The sequence below is a fragment of the Capronia epimyces genome (assembly GCF_000585565.1).
Source record: "Capronia epimyces CBS 606.96 chromosome Unknown aczIQ-supercont1.2, whole genome shotgun sequence".
Classification (NCBI taxonomy): Eukaryota; Fungi; Ascomycota; class Eurotiomycetes; order Chaetothyriales; family Herpotrichiellaceae; genus Capronia; species Capronia epimyces.
The window spans coordinates 380,820-396,138 of NW_006912905.1; the positions used below are offsets into that span (position 1 = coordinate 380,820).

The window sequence follows — 15,319 nt, forward strand, 5'->3', positions numbered from 1 at the left end:
TGTGGGATCCAACAGCAAGAGCAATTGGCAATCAGCAATTGGCCAGGCAAGCAAACAGATAAAGATAGCAAAAAGCCACAGAGGGCGAGAGCAAGAGACGCGGACGCCGAGGGAGTCTATGTACAGAGTACTGTATGCACGGAGTACTAGTAACTCCTGTATGTCTATACCAGGCATGCGGGGAGATGAGGTGCGGAAGACGGCAGGAGCGCCTGAGGCCCGACTGCGCCAAGCCTCCCATGGGAACTGGCAGCGGAGAGTGTCCACTGTCTAGGATCCTGTCCACTGTCCAGCGGGCAGAGTATGGAATTGTACGATGATGATAGTACCTAGGAATGGCGCTGGTCTCTTGAGCCTGTCACCACTCACCATCTAATTAACCTAGTTATCCGTACCTTAGGCATCTGATTCCCCTCCGCCAGTCGCTTGTCGCCGATCCGGGTCCCGCCGTCATCTCGCATTCAATTTGAGTGAGTCGCGTCGCGACTTTCGATGCCTGCGATTCGCTCGCTCCACCATTTCCGCCGTATACTACCATCCTATGCGCCTCTGTCGTTCCTGTTCCCAGCGTGAAGTCGCGGTCGCGGTCACCGCAGTTGAACAATGGCGGAGACCTCAAGCGCAGAAGCTGGCGCGCCAGAGCTGGTGCCGGTGCAGTCCATCGAGGTGAAGCCCGCAGTCAAAGACGAGGACACGGGAGACGAGAAGTCGGACAACGAAGAAGATGGAGCAGAAGCAGAAGCACAAGCACAAGCACAAGCACAAGCACAAGCACAGAACGGGGAAGAGCCGGCTGTTACCCACGAACAGTACAAGGCGCTCAAGAACATCACGGACGTCTTGACAAACTACAAGATCAAACTCAAGGGCGATGAGTATGCACCCTCCAGGAAGCGTGTTGGTGTGGGTGTTTGGGGGCTAATCGGTCGGCAGGGAACATTTCCCTTCTACCTTGTTCAGACGCATCCCTAACCGACGGAACCTTCCCGATTACCACGAAATCATCAAGGATCCTGTCGCGCTCAGTACGCTTAAGGGCAAGATACAGAGAAAGCAATATACAGGGATCCCCGAATTCGTGCGCGACTTCGCCTGCATCGTTCACAATGCCCAAGTATACAACCGACCCAATTCAGGCCCAGTGCGGGATGTGTTGGAGCTGCAGAAGCTGTTCAAGGACGAGCTGCAGAAGCTGGTCGACCAAGGGTTGATCAAACAAGAAGAAACAGTCTTCCCGGATCTGGGTGAGATACCGTATGCCACTCCAGAACCAGATCCAGCATCGGAGGACGAAGAGGAAAACGAAGACGAGCAGGAGGACGAGGACGACGAGGACGACGATGCTGATGACTCGGACGATGATCGACGGAGGAGGAGGAGCCGGAAGGGCGGGAGACCCAGCATATCCGGACGAAAAGGTCGTGACGACGACGACGAGAAGCTCAACGATGGCGATGTTCGCAAGCGCCGGGGTCGCCCTCCGAAAGTTGATACGCCGATGGAAGCCCGGATCAAGGCCGTCTTGAAGGGCATTCGCAAGCCGAAAGACGATGCCGGCAACCTCAAGATCCGCCATTTCGAGAGACTGCCCGACAAGGCAGAGTATCCGGCATATTTCCTTGCAATCAAGGATCCGATCGCGCTCGATGCCATCAAGAAGAAATCCAAAAGGAAGAAGTATCAGTCCTTGGAACAATTCATGAAGGATCTCGACTTGATGTTCAGCAATGCGAAACAATTCAACGAAGATGGCAGCGAGATCTATCAGGATGCAGTAGAACTGCAAGCCGAAGCGCAGAAACTGCTCGAAATTGAAAAAGCAAAGCCAGATGAGGAATATCTCATGGAGGACGGGCGACGGCCTCTGCCCTCCGGCATCCTGTACAAAAATGAGCTCTGGAAGGTTGGCGACTGGATTCATATTCAGAACCCGAACGACGTGACCAAGCCGATTGTGGCCCAAATCTACCGGACGTGGGAAGACCCTGAAGGCCAGAAGTGGATCAACGCGTGTTGGTACTATCGTCCGGAACAGACCGTGCATCAGTACGAGAAGCATTTCTTCCCCAACGAGGTGGTCAAGACGGGCCAGTACCGGGATCACCGCATTGAGGAGGTCGTGGACCGGTGCTTCGTCATGTTCTTCACAAGGTACAGTCGCGGCCGCCCTCGAAACTTCGACCTGACGAAAGAGGTCTACGTGTGCGAGGCCCGGTACAACGAGGAAAAGCACCGGTTCAACAAGATCAAGACTTGGGCCAGCTGCTTGCCAGACGAAGTTCGTGACAAGGACTATGAGATGGATCTGTTTGACATCCCTCGCAAGATCAAGAAGGTCCCCAGCCCACTGAAGCATCTGCTGAAGGACGAGATGAAAGAGACGGATGAGATTCCAGCTCCTACTTGGGGCCATCCAAACGCGCCTCCCATCACGGGTGCCATTCACAAGCAGCCTCGGGAGGAAAATGTGAGTTGGCTTGTCCCCCAGACTTGGCTGGCCGGCTTTGCTTCTGCATTTTGCGACGTCTGCTGACCTTCTAATAGCAATCACCACCTCCTGAACCTACACCGCCACCTCCTCCGACTCCTCCGACTCCTCCGCCACAACCGGTGCGACAACCTTCGACCAGCACTATGCCAAACATCCAGTCTCGGCCCAGTGTGGACAGGCAGGCCAGCACCGGCTCCGCCAATCTACAGCCTCAACTGACGCGTCCGTCTCCATCGGTCACTCCTCATGTCGCGCCGTTTCCAAAGCAATCAATCTCACCTGCCCCTCAGTATGGCCGTCAAAATCTATATCAGCAACCGCCGCATCTTCCATTGCAGCCCAACATCACTCCGCAGACGCCCGCTCCTCAGCAAGCATTGCCCTACTCGTCCCATCAGCAACTGCATCCTGCGCCCAACCTGACCGCCGCACATGCCCCCGGCTACGGTGCAGCCACACCGGTCCAGAATTACGTCCGTCCACCAGTGCAAGCTGCGCCGTCATATCCCCCATATACGCCGACGCTGCCGGATCAACGTGCGGCCGAGGTCTACGTGCTCTCCGACATTGCCAACGCATCGATCCCGAAACGCATTCGAGACAGTTTCCCTCAAGACGACCAAGGGCGCGTGCTGTTCTTCACCAAACCTCCCGTGATCCACGACACGACGGTGAGAAGTCGAGACGGTCAGCCGTTGGCTCACACCGAGAAGTATTTGGCCGCGAAAGCTGAGCGCGACAAGATTGTTGCTACACGGAAACGAGCGCGAGAAGACGAGAAAGTCGCTGCGCGCAAACGGGCACGGCAGACGAAAGGGCGCGAAACGGTCTAAGGCGATAGAATATTGGAGGCTATCTATGTTATCAATAGTGAGATACCCACAGGGAGGCAGGGTAGTATTGCATGGATCATCTTGGTTTAGTACACATGCGTACCAGCAAAGGCGCTGGACTTGGAGGATAGCCTACGCGCACAGATAAGTACAACAGTATTATTGCTTTGCCCGTCGCGTCTTGTTTCTTTGGACCATGTTTGTGTATTGGAGGCGTGCCTCGTATGGATCATTACGCCGCGACGTTTAGAGAGGAGCCTGGGGCTTAGGCCTCAGGCCTCGATTTCCACCATGTAGCTAAGGAAGGTAGTAAGTGGTAAGAAGGCGATGTTAGATAGCCAAGTGATGGTATCTGAGACGGCGAGCTCTACGATCGATGGATCGATCGAGCGAGCGAGCGAGTGTCTTAGAGGCACGGCCGGCCGCTCCAGTCGAATCCAATGCTGCATTCCCATTCACATTCCCATTCATTCACGCCCCCATGCGCTCGAACAGGGCATCCCTTTTCCGACCCAATCGATCCAACTCCGCCTGGGCCCTATGGACCTCGGCCCTCGAGGCGTGCAAGTCCGGCGGCAGGCCGTGGAAGGAGCGGACCTTGGCCTCGAGCAGGTCGATCTTTGCGGTTTTGCGCCGGATCGCGTCCTGCTTTGCGGCGAGCTTTGCAGCGAGCTCGGCGGCCGTGGTGCCGCGGCTGCCGGTGCCAGTACGCGCCGCAGCTCGTCGCTCCAATGCCCCAATGCGGTCTCTGTACTCGGCGCACTTCAGGGCCAATTGTTTGGTCTCGCGTTGGTGCTGTAGCGTTTGGGCGTGCAAGGTCAAAGAATCCTCGTCTGTTGTGGTGGTTGTCATTGCGGGCGATGGAGGAGATGACGACGCTGAAACCGATGGCACAGCTGGGCCCGTGTATAAAGTGGACGAGGGATCGAGGACGTTGGCGGCGGTGGTGCGTGGAAAGGCCGAGATTGTGTGCTGGACTTGGGCGATCTGGCGGTCAAGGTCTGCAATGAGCGCGTCAATGGATGATAGCTGGGTCTCGTATTCGCACATCTGGCGCGCAAGGCCGAGGATTTCGAAATGAAGGCCTCGTGCGAAGGAAGACGAGTCCGTCGATGGTGGTGGTGGTGGATAGCCCAACAGGACGGCAGCCCCGGCGAGAGAATCGAGTGCCGGCCTCGACGCTGGCGGGAGCGAGGACTTCAGAGCTCGGAGCCGTGCTTCTGCATTCGTCGATTGCGTCGTGGTCCCCAAGGGACTGTTGGTTCGGTCGGGATCGTGAGAGTGAGCGGCCACCTCTTCCCTCTGCGCCGCCGACACCAGTGCGCGCACCTGGTCGGCCGCGACGTTCTCGGCCATCAGACCCTGCAGGGCCTTGAGGGTGGCGGCGTTGCGCTCGACCGACGGCACCGGCCACGGCTGGTACAGGTCCGACAGCCACGAGAGGACCAGCGACCACGAGTGCGCCTCGAGCGCCGCGGCGCGCGCTTTGGACGGCGACGCCTGCATTTCTGCCGTCTCGCTGTCTTCTGCCTCCTCTCTCCAATTGTCCTGCGAGTAGAGTAGGGACATGACGTCTGACAAACCACTATAGCCACCTAATAGCTATGCCAGTATGTCTACTGTACAGAGTAGGAGCATGAGCGGGACCAGGACGGGGGATTCCAGCCTTGCGCAACCCCTTCCAAGCACGGCCGTGTTTCTGTCAGCCGTTAGCTGTCACTCACTCACGCATGACTCGTGCTCTGAAGACTTGGCATACAGTAAACAAGAAACACCTCCGAGTCGCGAGAGTCATGAGTCGATGTCCATCCGACTCGAAGTTCAATTGAATATTAAGACCTGGGCACTTCTGTGCTATAAGGTCATTCAATACAGTGGCTGCCTTACATGGCATGGCCCATGGGTATAAAACACTTCGTGATGTAAAGCAACATAAGCTCCGCCAACCGACATATCAAGCAAGGAGCCAGACCCAGCCGAACCACATTTACAGAGTCCTCGGTATACTTCGACTACGTATTACTCCGTCCGCGGCTTGTCAATGCAGAGCACAAGAGCTGACCGTCAGTTGAGGTGCGGCATGTAAGACCCCGCCCCGGCCCAGCCTTGCATCGAGTTAGGGACGGTTAGACGGTAGATGGTAGACGGTAGACGGTAGACGCAGAGAGACTTGACGGCCATGTACTACATCTTCCTCCGCCTCGTCTCTTTAAATAGTAGTACAAGTCATCCGTTGATTTCTGGCAGTCAAGAGATGAGATGGGTCTTCATTGCCACCGCAGGTCCACGCTCGCTCGGGGAATGCTCGATGAAAAGATTGGTATCCTGGCACTTGCCGACGTTTTAGTCGGCATCTTCTTCCTCGCGGGGAGGCCGTCCGCGCCATAACATCCATTGTCTCTCTTTGTATTATACCGCTGGCGTCTTGCTTTAGATAAATGGCCTTCTCTCAACTCGGTTCCATCCTGCGCCCCCCACTACCTTTCAGCCCTGCCGCTTGCACAGCTACTGGAGTGCAAGGAGCAAATCCATCCTCAATCCCAAGTGTGACTCAAAAGCCAGCCTCCTGAATGGTGAGGGTAGATGACTCAATCACTATCCTGCCACACGAGCTTGAGGCATCATTTCATCGACCGTCGGAGCATTTCAGCCGTCAGGAGTTCCTCAAATTCACTGGCGTATCAGTCATTTGTGCCCTTAGCTGGGTTGATTGTCTGTCGGGAGTTTGCCGGAATAACATGTGCAAGACACGTTCCAATGCTCATCTTGAATCCTCTTCATTCGTGGATCCCCCTTTTCCAGATAGGCCTCATGGTTACGTCGTCTGGGAACCCCTGACTTGCTGTGAAACTGGGCAAAAGTTAAGACTTCCATGTCCGCAGTGGCCAATATCCTTTTCATCATTGACTGTTCCAAGTAGCGGTGCCGCGACCGTGGCCAGGACCATGGCAGGTTTATACCTTCATTCCCCACGAGCGGGCTAGGTTAACGCTATTACCGGCCCAGAATCCCAAGTAGTGCGTCAATCCACCAACAGTGCCTCCTACAACCTGTGCACCTTTCAGCCTGCGATCGAGGAATTCTTCTGTAGCGACAAAGTTCTTCGAGGTGTCTGTCGTCATGAACATTTCCGTGCTGGCATAGACGGCCGCTAGTGAGGCTCGTTTGGTATACCAGGAGAAATCGACCGCAGTGTCGCCAGCAAGATACCAGATTTCGTCAGACAGGGCGTTGAGTTCTTCCAATGAGGCCGGGATGTTCTCCAGCAGCGACATATATCCTAGTGCCTGCACCACTTGCTGTCAGCTCGGCTCGACAAGACAGAAACAGTGCCAATCTTACCCCCTGCCACTGGTGTATAACATCTGCATTGGCTCTCAGCCGCGCCATGGCCAATGTCTTGACTTTGGCACCCAGCCCCAGTGTTGCACCTTCCGGGAATTGTACATTGTCTTTTAATGCGAGTCGTTGATTGATCAGGTGGTATTTGATGAGGTCGAAGACGCCCCGGCGAAACAACTGCACCGTCACATCGAGGTATCCTGCATCTTTTGCGCCCAGCACCAATGCCTCCTCCGAGAAGCCGTGTTCGGGGACGCGTCGAATCGCGGCGGATAGGATTCGGTCGTGTGTCTCGGGATATGGGGGCGGATCGGGGTGATGGATGGAAAAGTAGGATCGTCGGAGCTGAGGGAGAGGGCGCGGGTTGCGGACGCAGCCACGACACCTCGTCGGTGAGGCCAGGCGGAAGGCCTTGAGTAGCGTGGTCGAGGGAATATAAGCACTCGACATGATTTGCTGCCTGGGTATAGGAAAAAAAGAGTGGCTGCGGAAGAGTCGACTGTCAAATCTTTAACGAGGAGATGATCTACGATGGCGTCTAAGTCCGGCAATGGATGGGCAGAGGCTTAGGCTGCACAACATTTGGTGGCGGACTCGGAGGAGGAAGCTAGCTTAGTGGCAGGCTGGCTTGGGTGTCGGTCAAAAGCCAGATGAGACGACGAGTGAGTGGCCGGGTTGTCGTCGTCGGTCCCTGGGCTAGGTAGGATGAATAGGGTTCTTTTGGACGGGACAAATATAGACTCGACCTCGGAAGCCGGTGTTAGACATATAAGATGGTGCCACTGCCACTGCTCCTACACCGCCTCACCTCTGGCCCTCAGCCTTGCCGCTTCTTGGCACGAACTCCGGCTGCCCGGGCTGAGATAGGAATGGGCGGAGATAGTTTTGCAGGATATACACTGGGCGCATCCTGTTCTCTGTTCTCGCACCCAGCTTCATTTCTAACCTGAACCGGATCAAGCTGGGCGGGCGGGACACGTAGACTAAATACGGAGACCGGAGAACTGCAGGCAAGATCGCTGTTCCCTCTCCCGACCCTGCTCGGCTCCGAGAATTTGACCCTGCGCAACCGTCCCCTGGGGGGTACTCCGTACTCCGTCGATCCGTACTCCGTACACAAATGGCTTTGGTCCAAAGGGCTTGGAGTCAGCCGAGTCTACCGAACGCAGAGCAGAGTTGTTGAGCCTCCAACACATGCCGAAAACCAACTTTCCCCTCGCAGTACCCCTCAAGCGACGATTGCCAGGGGACGCGTGTTGGTGTTCTGGTTTTGGCTTCACACCATGTCAGAACAATGCTATACGTACAAGCAGGTACGCAACACACTGCAGTCTCGACGATGCGACGCTACCACATGCAAGGTTGAGATGGTTGCTAAACGTGCGGGGATTGGAATTTTGGTGCGGTGGATCATCCATTTTGGCTTCGGCTCCATCTTTCCACAGCCACAGCTGCTGAACTGCCTGCACTGCTCTCCTCCTCCTCCTCCGTGCTTCTGCCTGTGTCGAATCGGCCTGACATGGCACATGATGAGCAACGATCGCGCCGACTATACGTGGACCAAGGATGCCGTCAGAGCTTTCTCAAACACTACACATGGCTGAGGAATGCACCCAAAGACGTGCTTGGTGGGCGGGCTTGCACTGTCTCATCTTGGTACCAGTAATAGCTTCAATATCGCAGTACGGAGTAATTGGCGAGTGCCGGTCCCATTCGACCGCGAATAGGCACACATACTATGCGTAAATAGTGTGAGGCTTGTCGAAGTCGGGAGATGACAAGCCATTATTGCTACCAGGATTCATCAGGATGCGAATCTAGCTTGCTCCTAGTTCGTCCAAACCCTTGCCATCTCGCATGCCAATATCCAGTTGATCAGGACCAGTGTCCTTGCATAAAAATCCCCTGTGGACAGGTGAGAAAATAATGACTCGAGGCCCTCGATGGTAGTCCAGATGCCAATCACAGTCTCTGCTGCCAGAATGCCAGCATCCCGTCCAGGGCAATGAAACTGTTCCGAATCTTGTGTCTACAAGCTAAGCACTGCACGGTGTCTTCAAATACGGTACTCCGTATATGCATTTGTAGTACTGTATCCACTTGTTTCTGGGATGACTGGGGGAAGCAGTCCTAGCTGCGTAGTTCTCTGCACTTCCTCTGCTCGTCTGGGCATCCTCTGCGAGCGTGCCTGTACGAGGGGATGGAAAGTCTACCCTGGAGTTGAATCGTGATTCGTGGACACTGCTTAGTGGTAGCGTGTCCGGGTCTGCGGACGTCCTACTGCCGGCCGGAAACGGGCAAAGGCTGAGGCTAGGCTCAAAGGTCGGTTCAGTCTGCCATTAATTCCTGTTTGTCGATGCAACCTAGAGGAAATGCTGGTCTCTGGCGCAATCGACCTTCCTGCAAGTGGCTAATAAGCCGCCATGGCAGGAACTGAATGTCGGACTTGTCTTCTCGGATATTCTCTAGTAACGCCACCTGGGCAAAGTGCCATGTTCCTAGGCAATCGTTGCTGCAGGGGCCGTAATAATGTGCTCGTCTTGAGTTTTCCCTGACTCGACGCAGGATAAGTGGCAAAAGTGGGGTTTGAGGCTTGCTGTTCAGGTTGGTGTGCAGAGGGTCGAGCGAGGTGTGTGTGCCAGATGTTGATGCTAATGGTGCTGGCGGTGTGAACCATGATGGCATTCTGGCAGAGCCGACTCCGCGGTGATAGGGCCGTGAGGGCGCAGGCAAGACTTCGCTAGCGCCAAGGCCTCCACCCACTCAGACGACGTGCCTTCAGAACAAACAGCTCCCGTCACACTGCCACTGCGAGAACCTCATCCTCTAGCTGCAGCCCAATTGCACTCAAAACATCCCAACCTACGGTTGCCCGACAGCTCTTCCTCTCGACTGATCCCATTGCCATTCCCGGACCCTTGCCTGGTACGCTTCTCCCGCCTTTAGGCCCCGAACAAGACCTTGCCTTGGTTGGGCTCTGCTGACGCGAATCATCCATCCTTCCCAGGCATCCTAGACCCTCACGTACCATCCATTCCATTGGGCGCACCTGCGAACTGGTCCTCTGTGGTGCAGCGAGTCTGACGCAGAAAACACGCGGTCGCTGTGAGTACTCATCCTGGTTGGCCAGACTCCCTGGGACTCGAAGGAGGAAGCCGGGATAAGATCACACACTCCAAACACAACCCCGATGGCCCTGTCGACCTTTGAGAAGAACACTCCGATCCCGTGCGAGGCAGGTCCGAGTGATGAGCGTGTTCGCTGACCTGTGGCTGTAGAGGTCCTGTTCCCAGCATATCAGCTCCGCCCTCCAATACGAGTACCCTCTCCTGCGTACAGCGTCAAGCCCGCGACGATCCAGTCCCCACCAGGGTCTGCTCTAAGCTTGCTTTCGTTCGTGCCCCGCAAAAGTCGCGTTCGTTCCTCGAGCGAAAATTTCCTCCCATCAGGCAAAACAGCAGCCAGAACAGCCATTGCACGACTTCCCCTGAAGACGCGCCGCTGAGGCTCCGTCAGACCAGTCTCCGGCTCCTCCGCCACCAATTCCTTGCTCGCCCGCTGCCGACTCTTGCGGCCCTGCAACGCGCTCCACCCAGACAAATTGTGGTGTCTGTGTCTTGCGAACACTCCGGAAGCCCTTGTCCTACTCGGGAAACCTTGTTAGCTGGTCTCTCCCCTCCCCTCCTGCATTTTCGTGCATGCGCGATCCTGATCTTGTAGAGTCAACAGTTCAAACCCGCCGCAGAAGACTCTCGGCAATCGATAATCATGGGTGCGTCTCCTTCATCAATCCTGTGCCCCAGGCTAGCCCTTTTCTGTGGTGGTCTGCTTTGGCCGGTATCACCTGTTATTCCCACGCTTCTTCCCCTCCGCTGTGTCAACTTCATCTCTTGACCACATCATCTTCACCGTCTCTTCCCTCTTCCTAATCTTTCTGGACTCAGTGGTTCGTTGGCTAACCTTGTTGATCGTATAGTAAGTGACACGATTCCTTGTTGTGAGCACAGATCGAACGCAGTCATAGTTCCAAATGGAGTTGGAACAAGAGATGCGGCTTCACTGCGACTTTGTTCCCAATTGGTCCCAGGTCCACTTATGCCTTGTGTCCTTCACTGCAACAATAGGACACAGTGAAGCGGCTTTCACCATCTTTGTTTCTGCCCAACAGTCACGCGGACCTTCACTTTCACGTGCGACGCAGTCTGAAGTTCACTTTCCCAACCTATTAAATCAACCTCACTCCTTGCGTCATGATCACCTTTGCTCGATATTTTTCTGATCAGTTGCAGAGGGACCGATCTCGTTCACCTCGTCGCCGGTCGCGCAGCCCACGAAGAAGTCGACGCTCTTACTCTCCTCGTAGCCGATCTCGCAGTCGAGGTGACGACTACCACCGCAGCGAACGTCGATCTCGCAGTCCCATGAGCAGTGCACCGAACGCCTCGGGAGGATACGCGGGTTCAGGCCACGGTGGTAGAGGTGGAGGGCCAAGATCGTTCGAAGATCGGTCTGCAGCAAAAGAACAAATGATGCAGTCGGTGCGCGAGACTTCCCAACAAGACCGCCGGGTCTATGTGGGCAATTTGGCTTACGACGTCAAATGGCACCATCTCAAAGATTTCATGAGACAGGGTTAGTTTGGACTTGACATTCTCGAGTCGTGGGATCAATACGCTGATGCCTGGGTTCAGCTGGAGAAGTCCTCTTCGCCGATGTCTTGCTTCTTCCGAATGGAATGTCGAAGGTGGGCGCCATTGTGTGATGCGGCTGGTTCTACTGGTCTTCCTTTCTGGTTACTTTTGTTGGACGTTGGATTGACGGGTTGGACCTGGTCCTCGGGTTAATGTAGGGATGCGGGTGAGTCAACTTCTGTCTGTGTCATTTGACGCCGTCGCTGACCTTGTTCCAGGATTGTGGAATACGCAACTAGGGAACAAGCCCAGCAAGCTATCCAAACTCTAAGCAATCAGAGCCTCATGGGTCGTCTCGTCTATGTTCGCGAGGTACGCAGGCCCGGGCTCAACAGTTCTTCGTTGGTCGTTGCCACTGACAATGATATTTCTTTGATCAGGATCGTGAGACAGAGCCACGCTTTACCGGCCCGTCTAATCGCGGTGACTTCGCAGGTGGCCCAAGAGGCGGGTTCGGCGGAGGTTACGGCGGAGGTTACGGCGGTATGGGTGGTGGTGGCGGCGGCGGCGGTGGTGGCCGCCAACTCTACGTCTCCAATGTTTGTTTCTCCGTCCCTTGCGTGACCTTGACACCATGCAGGCATTATTAACATTAACGTTACAGCTCCCATTCAACGTCGGTTGGCAGGATCTGAAGGATCTGTTCCGAACGGCTGGTACGTCCCCCACCCCTCGATGACCAACTGACAATAATCTCATGGTGTGCAGCGCAGGAAGGAAACGTCATCCGAGCTGACGTTCATGTTGACGCCACTGGACGACCCAAAGGAACTGGTATTGTTGCTTTCGAGTCTCCCAACGACGCCCGCACCGCTATCCAACAATTCAACGGTCACGAATGGCACGGCCGCGCCCTCGAAGTTCGAGAAGACCGATACGCAGGAAGTGGTCCTGGGATGGGCCATGGCGGTCGGGGAGGCTTCCAGGGAGGATTTGGTATGCGCGGCGGCTTCGGCGGCGGTTTTGGCGCTCGTGGTGGCGGCTTCGGCGGTCGTGGTGGCTTTGGTAGCGGCGGCTTTCCTCGGGGTGGCTATGGCGGAGGAGGAGGGCCAGGAGCGGGAGCAGGAGGAGGCTATGGGGGCGGTTGGTACGGCGGCGGCGGTGCTGGTGGAGGCGGCGGTGGCGGCCTTGCTGGCCCCGGTCCTGCTGGCCTCGAACCAGTCGGTCCTAACCCCTTCACCGACCACGCAACCTCTGGAGGAGAGAAGAGCCCGATCATCTACGTCAAAAATGTGAGTGATGACGGGTCAAAGTCAGTCTCCATCTTGGCTAACATGATTGCAGCTGCCATGGTCCACCAGCAACGATGACTTGGTTGAACTCTTCATCACCATCGGCAAGGTCGAACGTGCCGAGATCCAGTACGAGCCAAGTGGACGCTCGCGAGGATCAGGCGTGGTGGAATTTGACAGTGCCGAAAATGCAGAGACAGCCATCTGTGAGTGCTCCTATCCCTCTCAGTGGCCCGGCTAACAATTGTCCAGCGAGATTCGGCGGCTACGTGTACGGCGGCCGTCCTCTTGCATTGTCCTACGTCAAATATGCAAACGCCAACGGCAGTGAGGCTTTGGAAGGGCAAGAAGGGATGGGTGGCATGACACAAGATCAGATGATGTGACGGCCTACGGAAGAGTAGAGCCTCTTGCACATCGCTCTCGTCGACGGACGAACTGTTTCCTTCCCTTCGACGGCAATCCTGTAGCCTCCTGGGCGGATTGTCCCTGCTCGACGGCTTTCAGTTTGTACTTGTATGATTCTACTCGAAACTTTCTGCACGCACATGCGCACGGGCGTGCACACGAACCGGCATGGCCGAGTTGCCAGTGCGCTGGGGGATTTTGTTTTTCTTTTTTCACACATGGAAAGGTTGTGACATCCAACGGGGTCCCAGGCCAGTTCGAGGAGGGGTGGATCATGAACGATCGGGACAGGGACAGGTCTTTGCTACACCCCCAGGAACCGGAGGAATTGTGAAGCCTCTTGGCCTGGCCAGGTCCTCTACGGTCGGGGATCGTCTTGGTGCGGTGGATGGGGAGAGGATGGAATAGGGCAAGATGGCAGTACCAGGACTTGTGGAGTCACAGATCAAAACCAAAACCCAAAAAAAGATTGCATTAGGAAACCGAAAGGCGAAACAGAGCAAACTCCTACCGCGCGGTCGACGAGGTAGCAAGAAACACTTCGATGGCGATCAGGACCCGGACTGCTTTGAAGCAGGTCAGACTGGAAATCCTCCATCCTCCATCCTCCATCCTCCCACTGATTTGCGGTTCGATGAGTAGTCAACATTCATCCTGCCGACTTCTCTCCCGGTGTGCAGGAGGTGTAGGTCGTTCATTAGGCCTGGATTGGCGGGTTGTTTGAGCTCTCCCCTGGGGACTTGGTTGAGGCCATAGCCATACAACCGCGGTTGGTTTGTACAGATACCCAGGGTGCGGTGACGGGGCTCAGGCTCAGGCTCAGGCTCAGGCTCAGGCTCGAGGGCAGTGATGGGCGCAAAGATAGATACACAGATGCACCCACCCCCTTTTCCCCGGTTCAGGTTTCAGGTCTAACCTTGTCGTGCTCGTCAAGATACAGGAAATACAGACATACGGACATACAGACATGCTGTACATATCGGCGGCTCGTTCGTCCCTTCTCATGGAGCGGCGCTACGCATGCAAGCATAAGCATGTGTTGCCCACCAGCGTGGAAACCCCGTCGTTTCTGGTCTGGTCTGGTCTGTTCTGGTCTGCTCTGTTCTACTTCAAATTTCTATCTAGTGGTACTGTATATGTACATACTGAAGCTAAGCTCCTTTAGACAAGATTAGGATGTCTCACTCACTAAATCCCTCCCTCACTCCCTCAATTGCTCATTTCTCCGGCGTCTCCAATCGATAGGAAGGTCAGGCAGTCAAGCGAGCTTAGGTCACTCACCGGTCTAACGACAACGACAACGACACCGGATCCGAACGAACACGGACTCTCCTCGACGTCAATCACATCACATGCACATCACATCACATCACATCACATCACATCACATCACATCACATCACATCACATCACATCACATCACATCACATCACATCACATCACACACACACACACACACGCGCGCGCGCGCGCCGTTTGTCTCAGGCTTATCGCGCTCTAGGACGCAGATGCAGATGCATGTGCTCATATCCGATGGGGGAGCGTGCATGTGCATGATACGTACAGAGGATCAGGATCAGGCACAGGCACATGGACCAGGATCAGGCTGGATGATGCCATCTCAGATAGCTATGGGCCCGGTTGGGTTGGTAGTCCTTATCCTTATCCTTATCCTTAGCCCTAACTTATCAGCCTGGATTCTGATTCTGGGTCCCTAAGCCTCAGGGTGGGTGTCAAAATACATACATGGCGGGTTGTTGGTGTAGGCTGGATGGCTAAAGCCTAAGCCTTAGGGCCGGGTCTCACTCGTTATAGGTACAGTACATATGTACGAGGCTGTTTGGAGAACAGAATCAGAATCAGGGCGCAGTTTAGTCTCTATTAGCTTGTTTTTTGTTTTGTTTTGTTTCTTTTCTTTTCTTCCCTAATCGTCTTGTTGTTTTTTCCGGGTGGAGGGGGCAGGAGGCTTTTCTTTTTCTGCTAAAAAGGCTTCCTTCGTTCGGCACATGTTAGTGTTCCCAGATAGATCTGTCATGTCATGTGCTAGCCGATGGGTGACGGTACCATAGAAGACATAGATAGGGATGGCATGACCGCCCATTCGAATCCCACTACATATTAGTAGTGATGAGTATATAGTACGGATACTGTGTACGGAGTATCCGTACTGTAAAACTGTAGGTACGGAGTACGGAGGACCTAGGCGATACTAGGTAAATGCATAAACACAACAACATTGAGTACTCCGTATACCATGCCCAATGCCCAATGCCCAATGCCCATACGACACATGCCAGCTGGCAACTCGTATCCGACGGATCC

The 15,319-nt window shown here is 55.1% G+C and overlaps 4 protein-coding genes across 4 annotated transcripts; 2 read left to right on the forward strand and 2 right to left on the reverse strand.

The window, feature by feature from the left end:
• Positions 1 to 603: 603 nt before the first annotated feature.
• A1O3_01965 (uncharacterized protein) lies at positions 604 to 3,324 on the forward strand (the record flags this gene model as incomplete). Its single annotated transcript, XM_007732108.1, has 3 exons — positions 604 to 875; positions 934 to 2,467; positions 2,545 to 3,324. The coding sequence occupies 3 exons, from the start codon at positions 604 to 606 to the stop codon at positions 3,322 to 3,324; spliced, it is 2,586 nt and encodes an 861-aa protein (XP_007730298.1).
• Positions 3,325 to 3,795: 471 nt separating this feature from the next.
• Positions 3,796 to 4,893, reverse strand: A1O3_01966 (uncharacterized protein; the record flags this gene model as incomplete). The annotated part of the gene is made up of 1 exon (XM_007732109.1): positions 3,796 to 4,893. One exon carries the CDS (start codon positions 4,891 to 4,893, stop codon positions 3,796 to 3,798), a length of 1,098 nt encoding a protein of 365 aa, XP_007730299.1.
• Positions 4,894 to 6,278: 1,385 nt separating this feature from the next.
• On the reverse strand, positions 6,279 to 7,116 carry A1O3_01967 (uncharacterized protein; the record flags this gene model as incomplete). The annotated part of the gene is made up of 2 exons (XM_007732110.1): positions 6,279 to 6,611; positions 6,667 to 7,116. 2 exons carry the CDS (start codon positions 7,114 to 7,116, stop codon positions 6,279 to 6,281), a joined length of 783 nt encoding a protein of 260 aa, XP_007730300.1.
• A 3,971-nt stretch (positions 7,117 to 11,087) lies between these two features.
• On the forward strand, positions 11,088 to 12,975 carry A1O3_01968 (uncharacterized protein; the record flags this gene model as incomplete). The annotated part of the gene is made up of 8 exons (XM_007732111.1): positions 11,088 to 11,298; positions 11,358 to 11,424; positions 11,576 to 11,669; positions 11,738 to 11,896; positions 11,962 to 12,013; positions 12,066 to 12,589; positions 12,642 to 12,795; positions 12,842 to 12,975. 8 exons carry the CDS (start codon positions 11,088 to 11,090, stop codon positions 12,973 to 12,975), a joined length of 1,395 nt encoding a protein of 464 aa, XP_007730301.1.
• Between the last annotated feature and the right edge of the window lie 2,344 nt (positions 12,976 to 15,319).